This window comes from Rhineura floridana, chromosome 20 (genome assembly GCF_030035675.1).
Source record: "Rhineura floridana isolate rRhiFlo1 chromosome 20, rRhiFlo1.hap2, whole genome shotgun sequence".
In the NCBI taxonomy this organism is placed as follows: Eukaryota; Metazoa; Chordata; class Lepidosauria; order Squamata; family Rhineuridae; genus Rhineura; species Rhineura floridana.
Window position 1 is genome coordinate 18,848,636 of NC_084499.1, and position 14,645 is coordinate 18,863,280.

The 14,645-nt window shown below is 47.8% G+C and overlaps 1 protein-coding gene across 3 annotated transcripts in view; it reads right to left on the reverse strand.

Moving 5' to 3' along the window:
• ABL1 (ABL proto-oncogene 1, non-receptor tyrosine kinase) overlaps window positions 1-14,645 on the reverse strand; it is a 117,944-nt gene that overhangs the window by 14,877 nt on the left and 88,422 nt on the right. For all 3 annotated transcript variants that reach the window (XM_061603683.1, XM_061603682.1, XM_061603684.1), the window contains 2 exons: window positions 7,970-8,054; window positions 6,008-6,185 (listed from right to left, as the gene is read on the reverse strand). In XM_061603683.1, coding sequence (XP_061459667.1) covers window positions 6,008-6,185; window positions 7,970-8,054 — 263 coding nt within the window. The remainder of the gene's footprint in view (window positions 1-6,007; window positions 6,186-7,969; window positions 8,055-14,645) is intronic.

The window sequence follows — 14,645 nt, forward strand, 5'->3', positions numbered from 1 at the left end:
GCCCTTACTGTCAAGAAGTTCCTTCTAATGTCCAATCTGAATCTACGCTCTTGCAACTTAAAACCATTAGACCTAGTCCTACCCTCTGGGGCAGCAGAGAACAAATCTGTACCCTCCTCTATGTGACAGCCCTTCAGGTACTTAAAGAGTGCAATCATGTCACCCCTCAGCCTTCTCTTCACCAGACCGAACATGCCAAGTTCCTTCAACCTTTCCTCATAAGACTTGTTCTCCATACCGGCTATCATCCTCGTCGCCCTCTTCTGAACTCGCTCTAACTTGTCTATATATTTCTTAAAATGAGGCACCCAAAACTGACTGCAATATTCCAGATGAGGCCTGACTAATGCAGAATATAGTGGGACTATTACTTCCCTCGACCTGGAAACTATAGCTCTGTTTATGCAGCCCAAAACCGCGTTTGCCTTTTTTGCCGCAGCATCACACTGCTGGGTCATGTTTAACTTGCGATCCACTACAATGCGGCACCAGAAGAAACCTCGATGCCTCGGGGAAAAACCTTGAGCATTTCAGCATTATGATCATTAGGAGAGGCAGGTGGGCAACTTTCCCCCCTGCTAATTGGACAGGAAAGGACACAGCTATGAAGAAAGAGATAACATCTGGATGCGTGTGTGTATGTAGGGGAAGGGTTGTAGATGCATGGGCAGAGCGTCTGCTTTGCAGGCGGTAGGTCCCAGGTTAAAACCCCGGGATCTCCCAACAGGGCTGGGAAATATCCTTGTCTGAAATGAAGAGCCCCTGCCGATCAGTTAGAGCTGGGCAGACTCAGCATACGGTTGTTTCCCATGTTCCTCACAAGGGATCCTACGCCATGTCGTATTCCACACTGCGCCACAGAGAGGTCACAGTCCAATTCTGTAAGGTTTCCTGGCTCTCTTCTTGGCAACTGGGGAAGTCCCACAGCTTGGTGACAGAGCATCTGTTTGGCATCCAGAAGGTCTCAGGTTCAGTCCCCGACGGCATCTCCAGACAGGGCTGGGAATGTCTCTTCTCTGAAACCCTGGAGAGCTGCTGCCAGTCAGTGCACACAATAATGAGCTTAATGTACCAAAGCAAAGAAGCAAAGACTACCAGTGTTGAAACAACGATCCATCAGCTTCGCTGGACTGGCCGTGTTGCTCCAACGCCTGATCACCACAGCAGCTACTTTACTCCCAACTGACTAGCCATTTAAGAGATGTGAAGGCCTAAAAAAAAAAACCTGAAAAAATAGGAAAAAAGTGTCCCCCCCCTTTTCTCCCCCCAAAATTGAAAGAAACAAAACAAAACCCTCCAAACTCCTCCAGTTTCTTTTCCAGGCCTTCACATTTCTACCAGCAGTGGCTCTTCATGGTTTCGAAGAGAAGCCTTTTACAGACTCATCTGCAGATGACAATGGGGATTGAACCTGGGACATTCTGCAGGCAGAGCAGGTGTCCTCCCACTGAGGTACAGCTCCTCCCTAAAGGAAAAGGGTCTAGGTGCATGTTTGCTTGCATCGTGCTAGAAGCTCTACCCTCTATTCTGAGATCAACTTCACGCCCTGAATTTTGATAACGCATGGGGAATGCACCATGTCCTACCTAGTCTTTACATACACAGCAAACTGAAGCTTTCTGAGTGGTTTGGAAGCACCTTAATCATTTTGAAATGTACTCTGTGTGCGTTTGTGTGTCTCTTCCATTTGGGCAGAGAGGTGTATAAAATAGTTCCATAGTTTTTTCCAGTAACTGGGAGTCATGGGGAAGCATCCTAAAAATGGCTAAATATAAAAACCTGGTACCTCCCGGATGCCACTGCATGAGGCCAAGGTTCCTCTTAAGTGCCTGAGACGCAAGTAGGCAATGCTGTACAGCTGATCAAGTCCCCTACGAAGATCCGCTATTACATCGCACAGAGGCCATTTCCACAGACAAAAAATGTAAAGCACTAACCATAATTGCAGCATACTTAAAGGTCAAAATCTTTCAGACAGCCAAGACTTGCAAAGATGCTTAATAGAGGAGTGAGAGAGGCACATAATCCAGACAATACCTGGGGGGGGGGGGCAGCGGGCAAGCATCACTAAAGCACAAGATGAGAAGGTGAGAGAAGGATGGAAGGCATGCTGAAAAGGCATTGCAGGGGGGAGGAGAAAGAATCAGAAAACGACTTTCTGAGAACTCTGGTAAGTGTAAAGCAGTGCCGATGGTTTGAGAGAGAAAAGGGGTGTCATTACGGGTGATTTGCTGGCTTCGGGGGAGGAAGGACGGGGAGATCTTATTTCACAAAGAGCTGCAATGATTAGGAAGGAAGGTTTCATCATGAGGCTTATTGTAAAATCACAGAGGAGCTGGAAATGTTGGCTCACCTTATCGGGACTCGGCCATACAAAATGTGGGGATGATGGAGAGAGGTGGGAGCGGAGAGGGCACCAGGGCCTCCTGGGGGCAACGAACGTGCAGTGGCAGCCAGTGGCACTGCGCCAGCCAACCCTCTCCCAAGCTCCTTCGCAAGAAACATGGTAGCAGCCACTATGTGTATTCGTGTGCGTGTTGTGTGTGTGCGTTTGTGGGTAGATGCCCTGGAAAGCAGCCCCGATAAGCTTCCCCTCATGCCGAGTGCCATGGGGCGTGCAGTGGGGAGACCTTGGGGATCAAGCAGTGATCTCCCGAGCTGCTGATTAAAGGTGGGGGCTGCAAGCAGTCTAAGACAGAACACTCATCTAGCGGCGTGATGCCATTATACTAGGAACACAGGAAGCTGCTTTCTGCCGAGTCAGACCAACTGGCCCACCTGGCTCAGAACCGTCTGCACAGACTGGCAGCGGCTCTCAAAGGGCTTCAAGCAAGAGTGTCCCCAGCCCTACCAGGAAATGCCATTGGGGATGAAGCAGAGGGTTTTTGGTACGCAGAGCGGGTGCTCTGTTCCTGAGCCGCGGCCCGTCTCCTCGCTTTGACACATCTGAGGATGCACAAAATGTCAAGGAACACTCTAGGCAATTATTCCCTACTCTAAATTGGCCATTTGGAACCGGTTGTGCAGGTAGATTGAATATTGTGAGGGTCTGCGCATAAGAAGAGCCTGGTTGCTGGATCAGGCCAAAGGACTGTTCTCATAGCGGCCAATCAGATGCCCCAACAGAAAGCCTATAAGCAAGATCTGAGCTCAACAAAAACTCTCCCAAATGTAGGAATGTAGGAAACTGCCTTGTATTGAGTCAGACTATTGGCCCATCTAGCTCAGTGTTCTCTACGCTGACTGGCAGCAGCTCTCAAAGGTTCCAGACAGGACTCTCTCCCAGTCCTAACTGGAGATGCCAGGGACTTCCTGCTTGCAAGGCAGATGCTCTTACCACTGAGCGACGGTGATTCCCATCCACTGGTATACAGAGACATACTGCCTCCGACAGTGGAGGTAGACCAATGGCCCATCTAGTCCAGCATCCGGATGCCCCAGTGGAAAGTCTGCACGCAGGACCTGAGCGCAACAGAAACTCTCCCCATTTGGGATTCCCGGAAACCCATTCTGCCTCCAACACTGGCGGTGAAACACAGCCATCATGGCTAGTAGCGACTGATAGCGGGAGCAACTGGCATTCAGAGGCAGCAGGGGAACACAACCAGTCCTGCGAATTAGCTCTGAGACTTGGAGTTTGTATTTTCTATCAAGAGTACATTTTGCAGCAGAGAATGGGTTAGGACTTAACAGGAGAGCTTACCTCCTCCCCCGCCAGCTGCTTTCCCCCTGAAACGGCTCCCCAGATGTTTTCCCCTCACAGGATTCTAGACCAGGGTTCATGAGGCAAAGGTGGATCTGTAATGCTACCGGGCCGGGGGGGGGGGGGGAAGGTGACGATGACAGTTGTGGCAGGATTTTGGGGGGAAGGAAACAGCTGGTAAGGGAAGGACTGAGCATTTCCACCCCTTCTCTGGTGGGCACTTTGAAATGAAGAAAGGACGGCCAGGCTCAAGTTATATGCGGCTGCAGCATTTAACATGTAGCGTCACCACCCCAAGAGTGGCTGAAAAGGAGGGAATGCCAGATGCTATGCATGGATGCAAAGGACCCTTGGCAGGAAAAACAATCTAGAAGGAAGATGCGATTCCCCAAGGAGTGCCTGTACATTCCAAGACGCAACACACAACATTAACGTGTTCACATAAAGCGGCATCGCTGCGTCTGCTGAAAATTGTATTAACAGCCTCTGTGGAATGTGGAAGGACAGTTGTAAGCAGCACGTGGGGGTGGGGAGCATGTGTGGCGCATGGCACAGTTTTCATCCATGAGAACCTAAGAAGCACCTGGCTGCTGGATCCGGCCAAAGGGGGCCCATCTAGTCCAGTCTCCTGTTCTCACAGTGGCCAAGAAGAGGCCCCAGTGGGAAGCCCAAAAGCAGGATTTGAACGCAACAGCGCTCTCCAGCTGTTGTTCCCCATCATCTGGTATTCAGAGGTAGACTGCCCCTGGGCATGGAGGTTCTCCTATTGCAACCAACCTACATAAGAAGAGCCCTGCTGGATCTGGCCAAAGGGGGCCCATCTAGTCCAGTCTCCTGTTCTCACAGTGGCCAACCAGATGCCCCAAAGGGAAGCCCACAGGCAGCACCTGAGTGCAACAGAAACTCCTGCAGTTTCCAGCAAACAGAGGAATACTCCCTTTGACAGCGGTAGTAGAACACACACATTGCGGCTAGCAGGGCTGTGGAGTCAGTACGCCAAACCTTCGACTCCGACTCCTCTATTTTTCTACTGTCCTGACTCCGACTCCTTCATAAATGGCAAATATATATTAACTAGTAATAACAAATTTACTGTAGTAAAATGGTAGCACAAGGCATTTCATCACCACCACGTGAATCATCAGGCGAGATTGATAGAACATAAAATATATTTATTTGATTAAAATTTCTGAACAAGAAAACTTTCCTAAATTCCTATGAAAGTTTTTATTTTGAAGCTGGAGTCGGTACATTTCTACCGACTCCAACTCCACCCAAAATTGCTCCAGACTCCGACTCCACAGCCCTGGCGGCTAGTAGCCATTGATGGCTTTCTCCTCCGTGAATTTGCCTAATCCTCTTTCAAAGCTGTCCAAATTGGTGGCCATTGCTGCATCTTGTGGGGGCTGTTGTGGAAATCTGTATAGGCAGAGATCATCAGCGGTCTGAGATGTGTGTGTGCCAGCGTGTGTATTTACCTAAGTAGCAGGCTTTTACCCTGCATTTAGATCACTGAGACTTAAGGCTTAGTAAAATAAGAAAAGCTACTTTATTTACAGAAATACATGGTACACAGGAAAGGCATGCCTAGTTCTAACTAACTAAGTTGGAGGCACAATGTCCAGACTTGGGTATTGCCCTCATGGATCAGGAGAGAGAGCAAAGACAAAGATGTCTCCTCTCCTCTCAGACAGTCAAAGAAGAAGACAAAGGAAGGAGGGACAGGTCAGCTTCCCTGAGCATATCAGTTTACAACGGAAGGAAGTTAGGTAGAGAACAGCACAGGTCAAGGTAGGCAAGCCTAGCCAGCTGGAGGACCCGAACTCTATCTTCCTTCTGGAATACACACAGAAGAACCCAAACAGGAGTTGCTCTTGCCCCACTTCCAACAGGGGCCAGTTCCATAGTTTAATTGTGCACTGAGTGAAGACGTGCTTTCTTTTCTCTGTCCTGGATCTGCCAAGACTCAACTTCACTGGGTGTCCCCGAGGAAAAAACACACACCTCTCCCTATCCACTTTCTCCACACCGTGCATCATCTTCTGAAACATCTATCCTGCTGCCATCCCCACTTACTCACCTTTTCTCCAAACAGAAAAGCTCTGAACGTTCCTCATAGGAGAGTTGCTCTGATCCCTGCTGATCATTTCGGTTGCCTCCTTTTCTGAACCTCCTCCAACTCCTAACAATATCCTTTTCGAGGTGAGACAGCCAGAGCCGTACACAACTTTTCAAAGTGCGGCCACGCACCACAGATTTGGACAACAGCATTATTTTGTGTGATGGAGTGTTTGTTCCTCCTACCTGTGGATGAAGTTCTTCTTCTCCAGGTACTCCATCGCAGAGGAGATTTGAGTGGCCATGTACAGAAGGACGACAGCGTTCACCTCCTGCCTGTTGCAGTCTCGAAGGTAATCCAAGAGGTTTCCGTACGTCATGAACTCAGTGATTATATAAAACGGAGGCTCCCGTGTACACACGCCTGTGGAACAATAAAAGAAAAAATCCCACTGAAGCAGCAGTTCCCAAACCTTTTCCCCACGGACTATGTGAAAATTGCGGAGGGTCTTGGTAGACCACTGAATTATCTTTTTCCTGCATGTTGTGAGCAATTGCAATGCGCTGCGCTGGATGCTCTGTGGTTTTTAATTGTATTTCTATGGCTTCTTTTATTACTTAGACTACGTTATTGCATTGCAATTTTTTTTCTGCCTGTTGCGGCAAGTGTAATGCACTATGCTAGGCGCTGTACGATTCCTTCATTGCATTTCTATTGCCCCTTTTACTTCTTACACTGCATTTCATAGCAGTGCAATCTGAATTCCATAGAAGACAATATAAAATGCTACAATCAATAATAACATGCAGCATGAGAAAGAAGAGAAGCGATGCAATTGCAATTTAAAAATCAGCAGGAATATTCAGCGTGCTGTGCTCATCGTTGATACAGCTGCTGGGAACACAAGGACAAAGAAAGCTGCCTTATACGGAGTCAGACCATTCGTCCACCTAGCTCAGTATTGTCTACACTGACTGGCAGTGGCTCGCCAGGGCTTCAGGCAGGGAGTCTCTCCCAGCCCTACCTGGAGATGCCATTTGGGGGATTGAACCGGGAACTTTCTGCTTGCAGATGCTCTGCCACTGAGCTATGGTCTTTCCTTTGTCACACCACGGACCACCTGAGAGAAGCTGGCAGAGCACAATTTAGTAACCTCTGCACTAAAGAAAGAAAAATAGATATGATTTAGTTATTCCTTCTGGGCTGTAATCCAATGTTATTCCTACTCAGAGTAGAGTAGAAACTGAGCACGACTAGCTTTGGTCTATTTCTTTAAACTGAAATATTATTTAAGAAGAGTCATCAGTTTGTAAATGCTTTTAAATAAATATTAATTTCAGTGGGTCTGCTATGAGTAAAACATAGCGGGATAGAACCCTCTATAAATACAGGAAATTAAGTATAATTGTAAAACACTCACGAACTACAGATATTTAATTTTTCCTTTTATATTTTTATATAGCTATTTATTCTGATGTTGATGGTTTGCATTTTTTTCTTCTTCTTGTGTATAAACAAACACTTCTTAAAAAAACTTGCTGACATGCTGCTTATAAAACCTTTGTTAGGCTGTGTACATACCATACATTCTAAGCACAATGGGTTGCATCCAACTACCTCCTACTCAGGGTAGACCCAATGAAATTAATGAACCTAACTTAATCATGCCTATTAACTTCAATGGGTCTACGCTGAGTAAGACAAGCATTGAATACCACTATTTAAAGCACATGGCTTCTCCCAAAGAGTCCTGGGAGCGGTAGTTCATTGCTCACAAAGCTACAAATCCCTTTAACAAACTATAGTTCCCAGGATTCACTGGAGTGAAGCCATGTGGTTTGATTGTCTGCTGTGCATGCAACTTTACTTTCCATTCCAGACCATTTATGGCAGTGTTGGCAAAGACAGATCGAAAGAGGAGATGGAAAAGTCGTCTCCCCAAAGAAACTGGTTAAAGGTGTCTATTTTAGGCCTTTTATATATTAAATACAAATATGAAAAGTTCATTTAAAAAACAAAACAACCAACGCTCAACCCTATTCTGTCTTTTCTACTTTTTTTAAAAAAATGGCTGGCTCCTGCCACAGGATTGAAATGTCTCTCTATGATGCCTCTTTATGGGTAAGCAGCTTATCTGCTTTTTAACATCCGCATCACAGCACGGAGCTTTGGTTCATGTCACCCTGCTTGGTATTTCTGTCACTTACCCAGTAATTGCACCAAATTCGGATGCTTGATCTCCTTCATTACCGCAGCCTCTTTCAAGAATTCTTCCACCTCCATGGTATCCTCCTGCAAAAAGTGAAATTGTGAAATTGGGGGAGGGGGAGAGACAGAGTGTCAGCGAGGACAACATGCGTTGGGAGAAGAGAATGATTTCACTGCATGGTGTGGATCATGGAATTGCTGGAAATTAAAACTGTTGAATGCTGATGACCCTGGGGCTCAATCCTGTCCCACAACACAACTATATTCTGCTGGCCGCTCATTTGCTGAGCCTTTCCCCAAATATCTGGATGTTATTGCACTTCTGTGAGTCCGTTTTTCTTTCTTCTTTCCCAAAAACTTTAGAAATATGAAGCTTTTTGCATGTTTTGAAAAGGCCAGAGATGCCATTGAGAGAGGTAGCTGAGCAATAGGTATCACTGACATCGATACAACCTAAGAAAACCACCAACTTCCTCTGAAATATAGCGAGAGCTTGTTTACAAGACAAGGAGGGTGGGGGTGGGAAAACCAGAGTTTGGAGGCCTGTTGTGGGGTGGACAGGCAGGATCTAAACATTGCAAATAAATTAAGTAATAAATGTAGCCTGATTCTGGACTCTGTTTCTCCTAAATAAAGTGGTTAAAGGCATAGGAAGAGCCCAGCTGATCAGGTGAAGGTGCATTTAGACGAGCATTCTGCTGCTCGCAGTGACCAATCAGATACCTCTGAAAAGCCTACAAGCAGGGCACGGAAGGCAACAGCCCCCCACCCCAGCAAATGATATTCAGAGGTACACTGCCTCTGACTATGGAGGCTCTCTCAACCTATCGAGGCTGTTGAGAGACCTCCTCTCCTCCCTGACAAGTTTGTCTAGTCACCTTTTAAAGCCATCAATGCCAGTGTCTTATCAGCACACCTTGGTAAGTCAATGACGCATTTGTGTGCATGAAAGTGCTCTCTGTTGCCTTTCCCGATTTACAGCCAATCAATCTCCACGGGTGACCCCGTTCTGGTATCATGGGGGGGAAGAAGAAAATTTTCTCTCTCTCCACTTTCTCCACACAGTTAATAATTTCACAAACTGCCACCATGTCCCCACATTAATCATCTCCCTAACGCCCCCCAACTGCTTCATAAAAAGGCATCTCTCATGTAAGACATGAAGTAATCTGACATTCAAGGCTTGATTAGAAATGCAAAGATAGATGCATCAGCAACTAAATGTTCAGAGGGAGTATATACCATGGACAGGAAAACCTATGGACCTCTAGACGTCGCTGGACTACAATTCCCATCATGCCTGACCTTTGGGGCTCTTGGGTTTAGAGAAAAGATGAGTAAGAAGAGACATGAATGTGCATGGTGTGGAGAAAATGGATAGAGGAACTTTTTTCTCCCTCTCTCATAAAACTAGACTACGGGGGAAGGGGGAGGACATTCAGTGAAGCTGAATGTTGGAAGATTCAAGGCAGGCAAAAGGAAGGATTTCTTCACACAACAGCGCATAATTAAACTATGCAATCTGCTCCCACAGAACCCAGTGATGGCTGCCAACTCAGATGGCTTTAAAAGGGAATCAGGTGAATTCATGGAGGGTAAGGCTACCAATGGCTACTAGCCATGATGGCTATACTCTGCCTCCATGTTGGGAGGCAGTATGCTTCCGAATACCAGTTGCTGGAAACCGCAGGAGGGAGAACAATTTTGTGCTCAGGTCCTCCTTGAGGGCTTCCCACTGGGGCATCGGGTTGGCTGCTGTGAGAACAGGATGCTGGACTAGATGGGCCACTGGCCTGATCCAGCAGTCTCCTCTTACGTTCTTAAACTATGGCTGGGAATCTAAATTATGGTTCGTGCAAACCATGGTTTAGCATGATGTCTGCATAAACAAGGAACTGAGCTGCCTCCAGAAAAACATTAGTATTTACTGGTTGATCTAGAGAGATGCTGACAACAGTGTTAAGAAGAGCCCTGCTGGCTTAGATCTAAACGCCATCTGGTCTCAATTCCTGCTTCCCAGAGAGGCCAATCAGATGCCACCAAGAAGGCCACAAGCAGGGCAGGATGGCAACGCCCACCGCCCACCCTCCAATTGCTTGTTAACAGCTCCTGGTTTTTAGTGGCATAGTGCCTCTCTGGATATCGTGGCTAGTAGCACAGACAGACAGAATTTTCACCCTTTAAGGTTTTGTTTTTGAAGTGAAATGTGATCTGGAGACAAGGATTAAAAAAAAGTTACTGCCTCTCTCTTCTTCACAGCCTCTTCCAGCGCTACAGTTTAAAGTGTACGATGTTATTAGCCGAAAGCCACCTCTGCTTGGCTTCACTCTGGAGTGGAGGAAGGTAAAGTTCCTGCTCAGCGGGGCATAGAGGCCAAGATAAACACAAGCTGGGTGGCCAGAAGTTCATTACAAAGCAGGCTGGGAGACGGCTGCGAAGTCGTTATATAGACAATGCCGCCTTCTGTCCCAGAGATCCTTTCCGGGGAGGAAAAAAATGTCAATGGGGACAAGGCACACAAAGGCAGAGAGAACTGGTTGTTGTCGCTGCTACTGTTGCTGAGGTCGGAAAATGCATGGCACTCAACTCCACCGCGTGAGACAAAGAGAAGGAGCCCTGGGGTTTCAGGTGCAAGGGGAGATCCAGCCCACCCGAACATGATCTAGTGCTAATAAAATGCATGACAGCTGTGCAAGAGTGCGGCTCCTGCCCTTTCCAGGGGGATCTGCCCTGATGAATTTGTCCCCACAAGCAGGACATGAGCCCAAGAGCACTCCCCCCTCCTGCAGTTTCCAGCAACTGGCATTCAGAAGCATACTGCCTCTGATCATGAAGGAAGAGCCTAGCCAATGTGGCTAATAGCCACTGATACCCTTATCCTCCAGAGAATTTGTCTAATCCTCTTTTAAAGCCATCCAAGTTGCTGGGAATTACAAGTGGGGGCTCCTCATAATGGGCATCTGGCTGGCCACTGTGAGAACAGGAGGCTGGACTAGATGGGCCCCCTTTGGCCTTATCCAGCAGCCAGCCTCTTCTCACGTTTTTAAAAACTAAGCTGGTGCTCCATCTTGCCGTCTGGCTCTGTGCCTCACTCAAATGACTTCACCCCATTTAAGTATTTGCTTCCAATTACTTTGACTGGCAGTAGCACACCAACTGCCTTATGGCGACTTCCTCTCCCTTGTCAACAGGGGCTGGGCTAATAAAAATAACCCCGAATACTTGCCTGATATCTGATTGGTAAAATCACACATCTGTGATCCCACTGGTTAGCTGAGAGCCCAGTGGTTAAGGAAGACTCTGGAGAACCAAGGCTTTCAAACAAGTTTCTCATCCTCAGGCGTCTTCTTCAGAACTCTAAAAACACGTGGGCTCTGTCTGTTAAGTAAAGTCTCACAAACCAGGGCGGTGTCGAGCCTTTGAGACTGTGTCTGCGTCAAGTGACCCCCTGCTGTGGAATTTAGACTTGCTGGCTGCACGATTTAGTCTGCCCCCCCCTGCACTATGCACTGAAAAAGTCTTTCTTCCAGAGTCTCTCTAGGCCTTAGCTCCTCAAAAGCCACCCCCTTCTCTTCCTCCTCTAGGAAGACTGGAACATGCACGAGAAGCATGACAGTAACAGTAATTTGTTTGCGAACCCACTGGGCGTGAAAAGGCTCCGGGCTGGCTGACTTTCAGCCTCCCGCAAGGCCAGAGCTAAAAAGAGGTCCGGCCGGGGTCAGCTATGGGACAAAGCCTTCCGTAAACAGCCCAGAAGGATGTCTCAACCCTGACCCTTGAAGGGTGCCCAGGTAGTGCAATCACGTCACAGGCCTCTCGGTGGAAGAAATGGAACAAGCGTCTGGCCAGATTTGCACGACCACGGAGAGCCTGGGTGAGAAGGGCATGGGGTGGAAATCAAGCTCTTGTGTGCTGGGGGGGAGCAGTAAGGAGGACTGGGTTGATCTCTTTGTTTTTAGGCAGGCAACAAAAGCTCTGTAAAAGGGAATGACTGTTGGACAAAATCAGGACCAGCTGGCAAGAGCTCCATTCACAACCAGGTCTCCTTTCCTGCTTGCTTGAAGGTAGCGCAAGCGCTTCCAGTCACTATTTATAGCAGCCTCTCCCAACCCGCTGCCCTCCAGATGTTTTGGACTACAACTCCCATCAGCCCCAGCCAGCACAGCAAATGGCCATGCAGTACAACACATCAGGAAGGCACCAGTTTGGGGGAATGACTGATTATAATGTAATGCACTTGGGTGTTTTCACCTTACTCTCTTGGAACTCAGGAGTGGAGAACCTGTGGCCCTCGAAGATGCTGACGAACTACAACTCCCATCAACCCTACTCATTGGCCATGCTGGCTGGGGTTGATGGGAGATACATCTGGAGGACCACAGCTTCCCCATCCCTGCTGATAACTGACTGTGCTTTACATTTTCCTTGGCAGGACTATAGTGATGGAGAAGCAGGATGGCTTTTAAAATTTGTTTAAAAGTAAGAAAGATAAATTAAGTAGCTAGGCTATATTGCTGTGGGTGTTGCTGTTGTTGTTGTTGTTATGTGCCTTCAAGTCGATTACGACTTATGGCAACCCTATGAATCAGCAACCACCAATAGCATCTGTCGTAAACGACCCTGTTCAGATCTTGTGAGTTCAGGTCTGTGGCTTCCTTGATGGAATCAATCCATCTCTTGTGTGGCCTTCCTCTTTTTCTACTCCCTTCTGTTTTTCCCAGCATTATTGTCTTTTTTAGTGAGCTGTGGGGGTAACGGTAATGAAATTTCTTGCATTGATTTGCCTGAGCAACTTGAATGTCACAGAGGGTGAGAGAGGAAGAACAGCCTCTGACTTAGAGAGGGCTAGAGCAGGAAGGAGAGCCTAAAACACAAGAAGAGCCTGGTTGCTGGATCAGTGGCCCATCTAGTCCAGCTTCCTGTTAGCACAGTTGCCAACCAGATGCCCATTATGAGAAGCCCGCAAGCAGGACCTGAGCGCAACAGCCCACTTGTGATTCCCAGCAACTGTTATTCAGAGGCATTCTGCCTCCAACAGTTGAGGCAGAACATAGCCATCGTGACTAGTAGTCCCTGATAGCCTGATCCTCCATGAATTTGTCTCATCCTCTTTTAAAGCTTTCCAAGTTGGCAGCCATCACTAGATCTTATGGGAGCAGATCCCATAGTTTAGCTGTGCGTTGTGTGAAGAAGTCCTTTCTCTTGCCCATCCTGAATCAGAGCCTCAGTGTAGCAATGGTTAGGAAAGGAGGGGGCAGTAGGCTAAGGGAAGCGGTGCAGATTGGAAAGGAAGAGGGGAGTGGAGGGTAGAGGAAAGAAGAGCAGAGGGCTAGGAGAGAGCAAGAGCGAGCAGAAAGGAGAAGTTGACATGGCCAGGGGCCACAGAGATGAAAAAGGCCCAAAGTTCCTGTATTGAAATAACCAACCAGATCTCTGGATGTAGGTTTCAATCAGTGGTAGGCGAATCCTGAATACATGAAAAGCAAGCTCAGAAGCTGGGGACTTTGCAAAGTCAGAGAAGGGCAGCTTGAAAAGTTAGGCTCTAAATTGGGGATTGTCACTGGCAACACTGAGTGAGATCTACTCCTTCCTGTTCTGGGCACATCAGACAGTCAAATATTCTTGATCTCTCGCCCTCAGCAAACGCAGAGTGCTAAGCGAAGTCTTACCTAATGGCAACCGTGGAGCTAAACGTTACAGAGGCACCGGATGGGGTCCCTCTGGCCCTTATTTTCCTCTCCATAGAAGCTACTTTACCAAGACTTGCTTCCAGCTACTTTGAAGCAGGATAATAAATAGACTGCAGCAAAAATAATTCATCATGAGTGACATCCATTGGAACTACCAAGGCAGCTTACTTCCCATTATTATTTTAACGTGTCGATCTTCTTTGCTGGGGGGAGAACAGAGGGAGGGTCGGAGGAAGGGGATGTCCAAAGTGCTTTGGAAACTCTTTTCTGGAAGACAAATTACAGCTCTCAAGAGTTTCCCCCGAAGAGACCACTAAGGGCTTGTCTCCCCCTGCTGGTGCTTAAATACAGATGCGAGGGTATTGTCCGCCCACTATTTTTTCCCCAAAAGGCCCACATCTCCACACCTTGAAGGAGTCCTAATCCTGCCCGTCAAAGACAAGATTGATGGATTTAAGAAAGGTGGATTAGGAGGCTGCTTTCAAGTGCGTTTCTACCATGCATAATTTTAGACTTTGCACTGTTTGGTGTTTTTTGGAGTGTTCCGATATCTCTCCTCACAGAGCGAGAGAGAGAGAGAGCGACAGAGAGAGAGAGAGAGAGAGAGAGAGAGAGAGAGAGAGAAACTGCTCTGTAGTATTTTAGTCCTTGCTTCCAGTCATCCCTCATTAAGTATTTATCTGGTGTTTTGGAATCGGCGGCGGAGCGTGTCTGTCGGAAGGCAGAGCTGGGGTCCCAATCCCGGGGAGCTGGATCCCGGAGAGTTGGGAGAAGAGTATTCGGATGGATGGCAGAGGGAAGGGGGAGGAACTTCCCCCCTTTGGAGCGAAGACGAAACAGAGGAACTGCCAGTGATAAGGTCGCTTAGCAACGGGGAGCCTGAGCCCTCCCTGGACATTCTCACGCCTCCCCCTCTTTCAGGCTCAGAGCAAGAGGGGGAAGAGGGAGGGCTGCTCACAGCCGAAAAGCGGGGAGGCAGTTTACC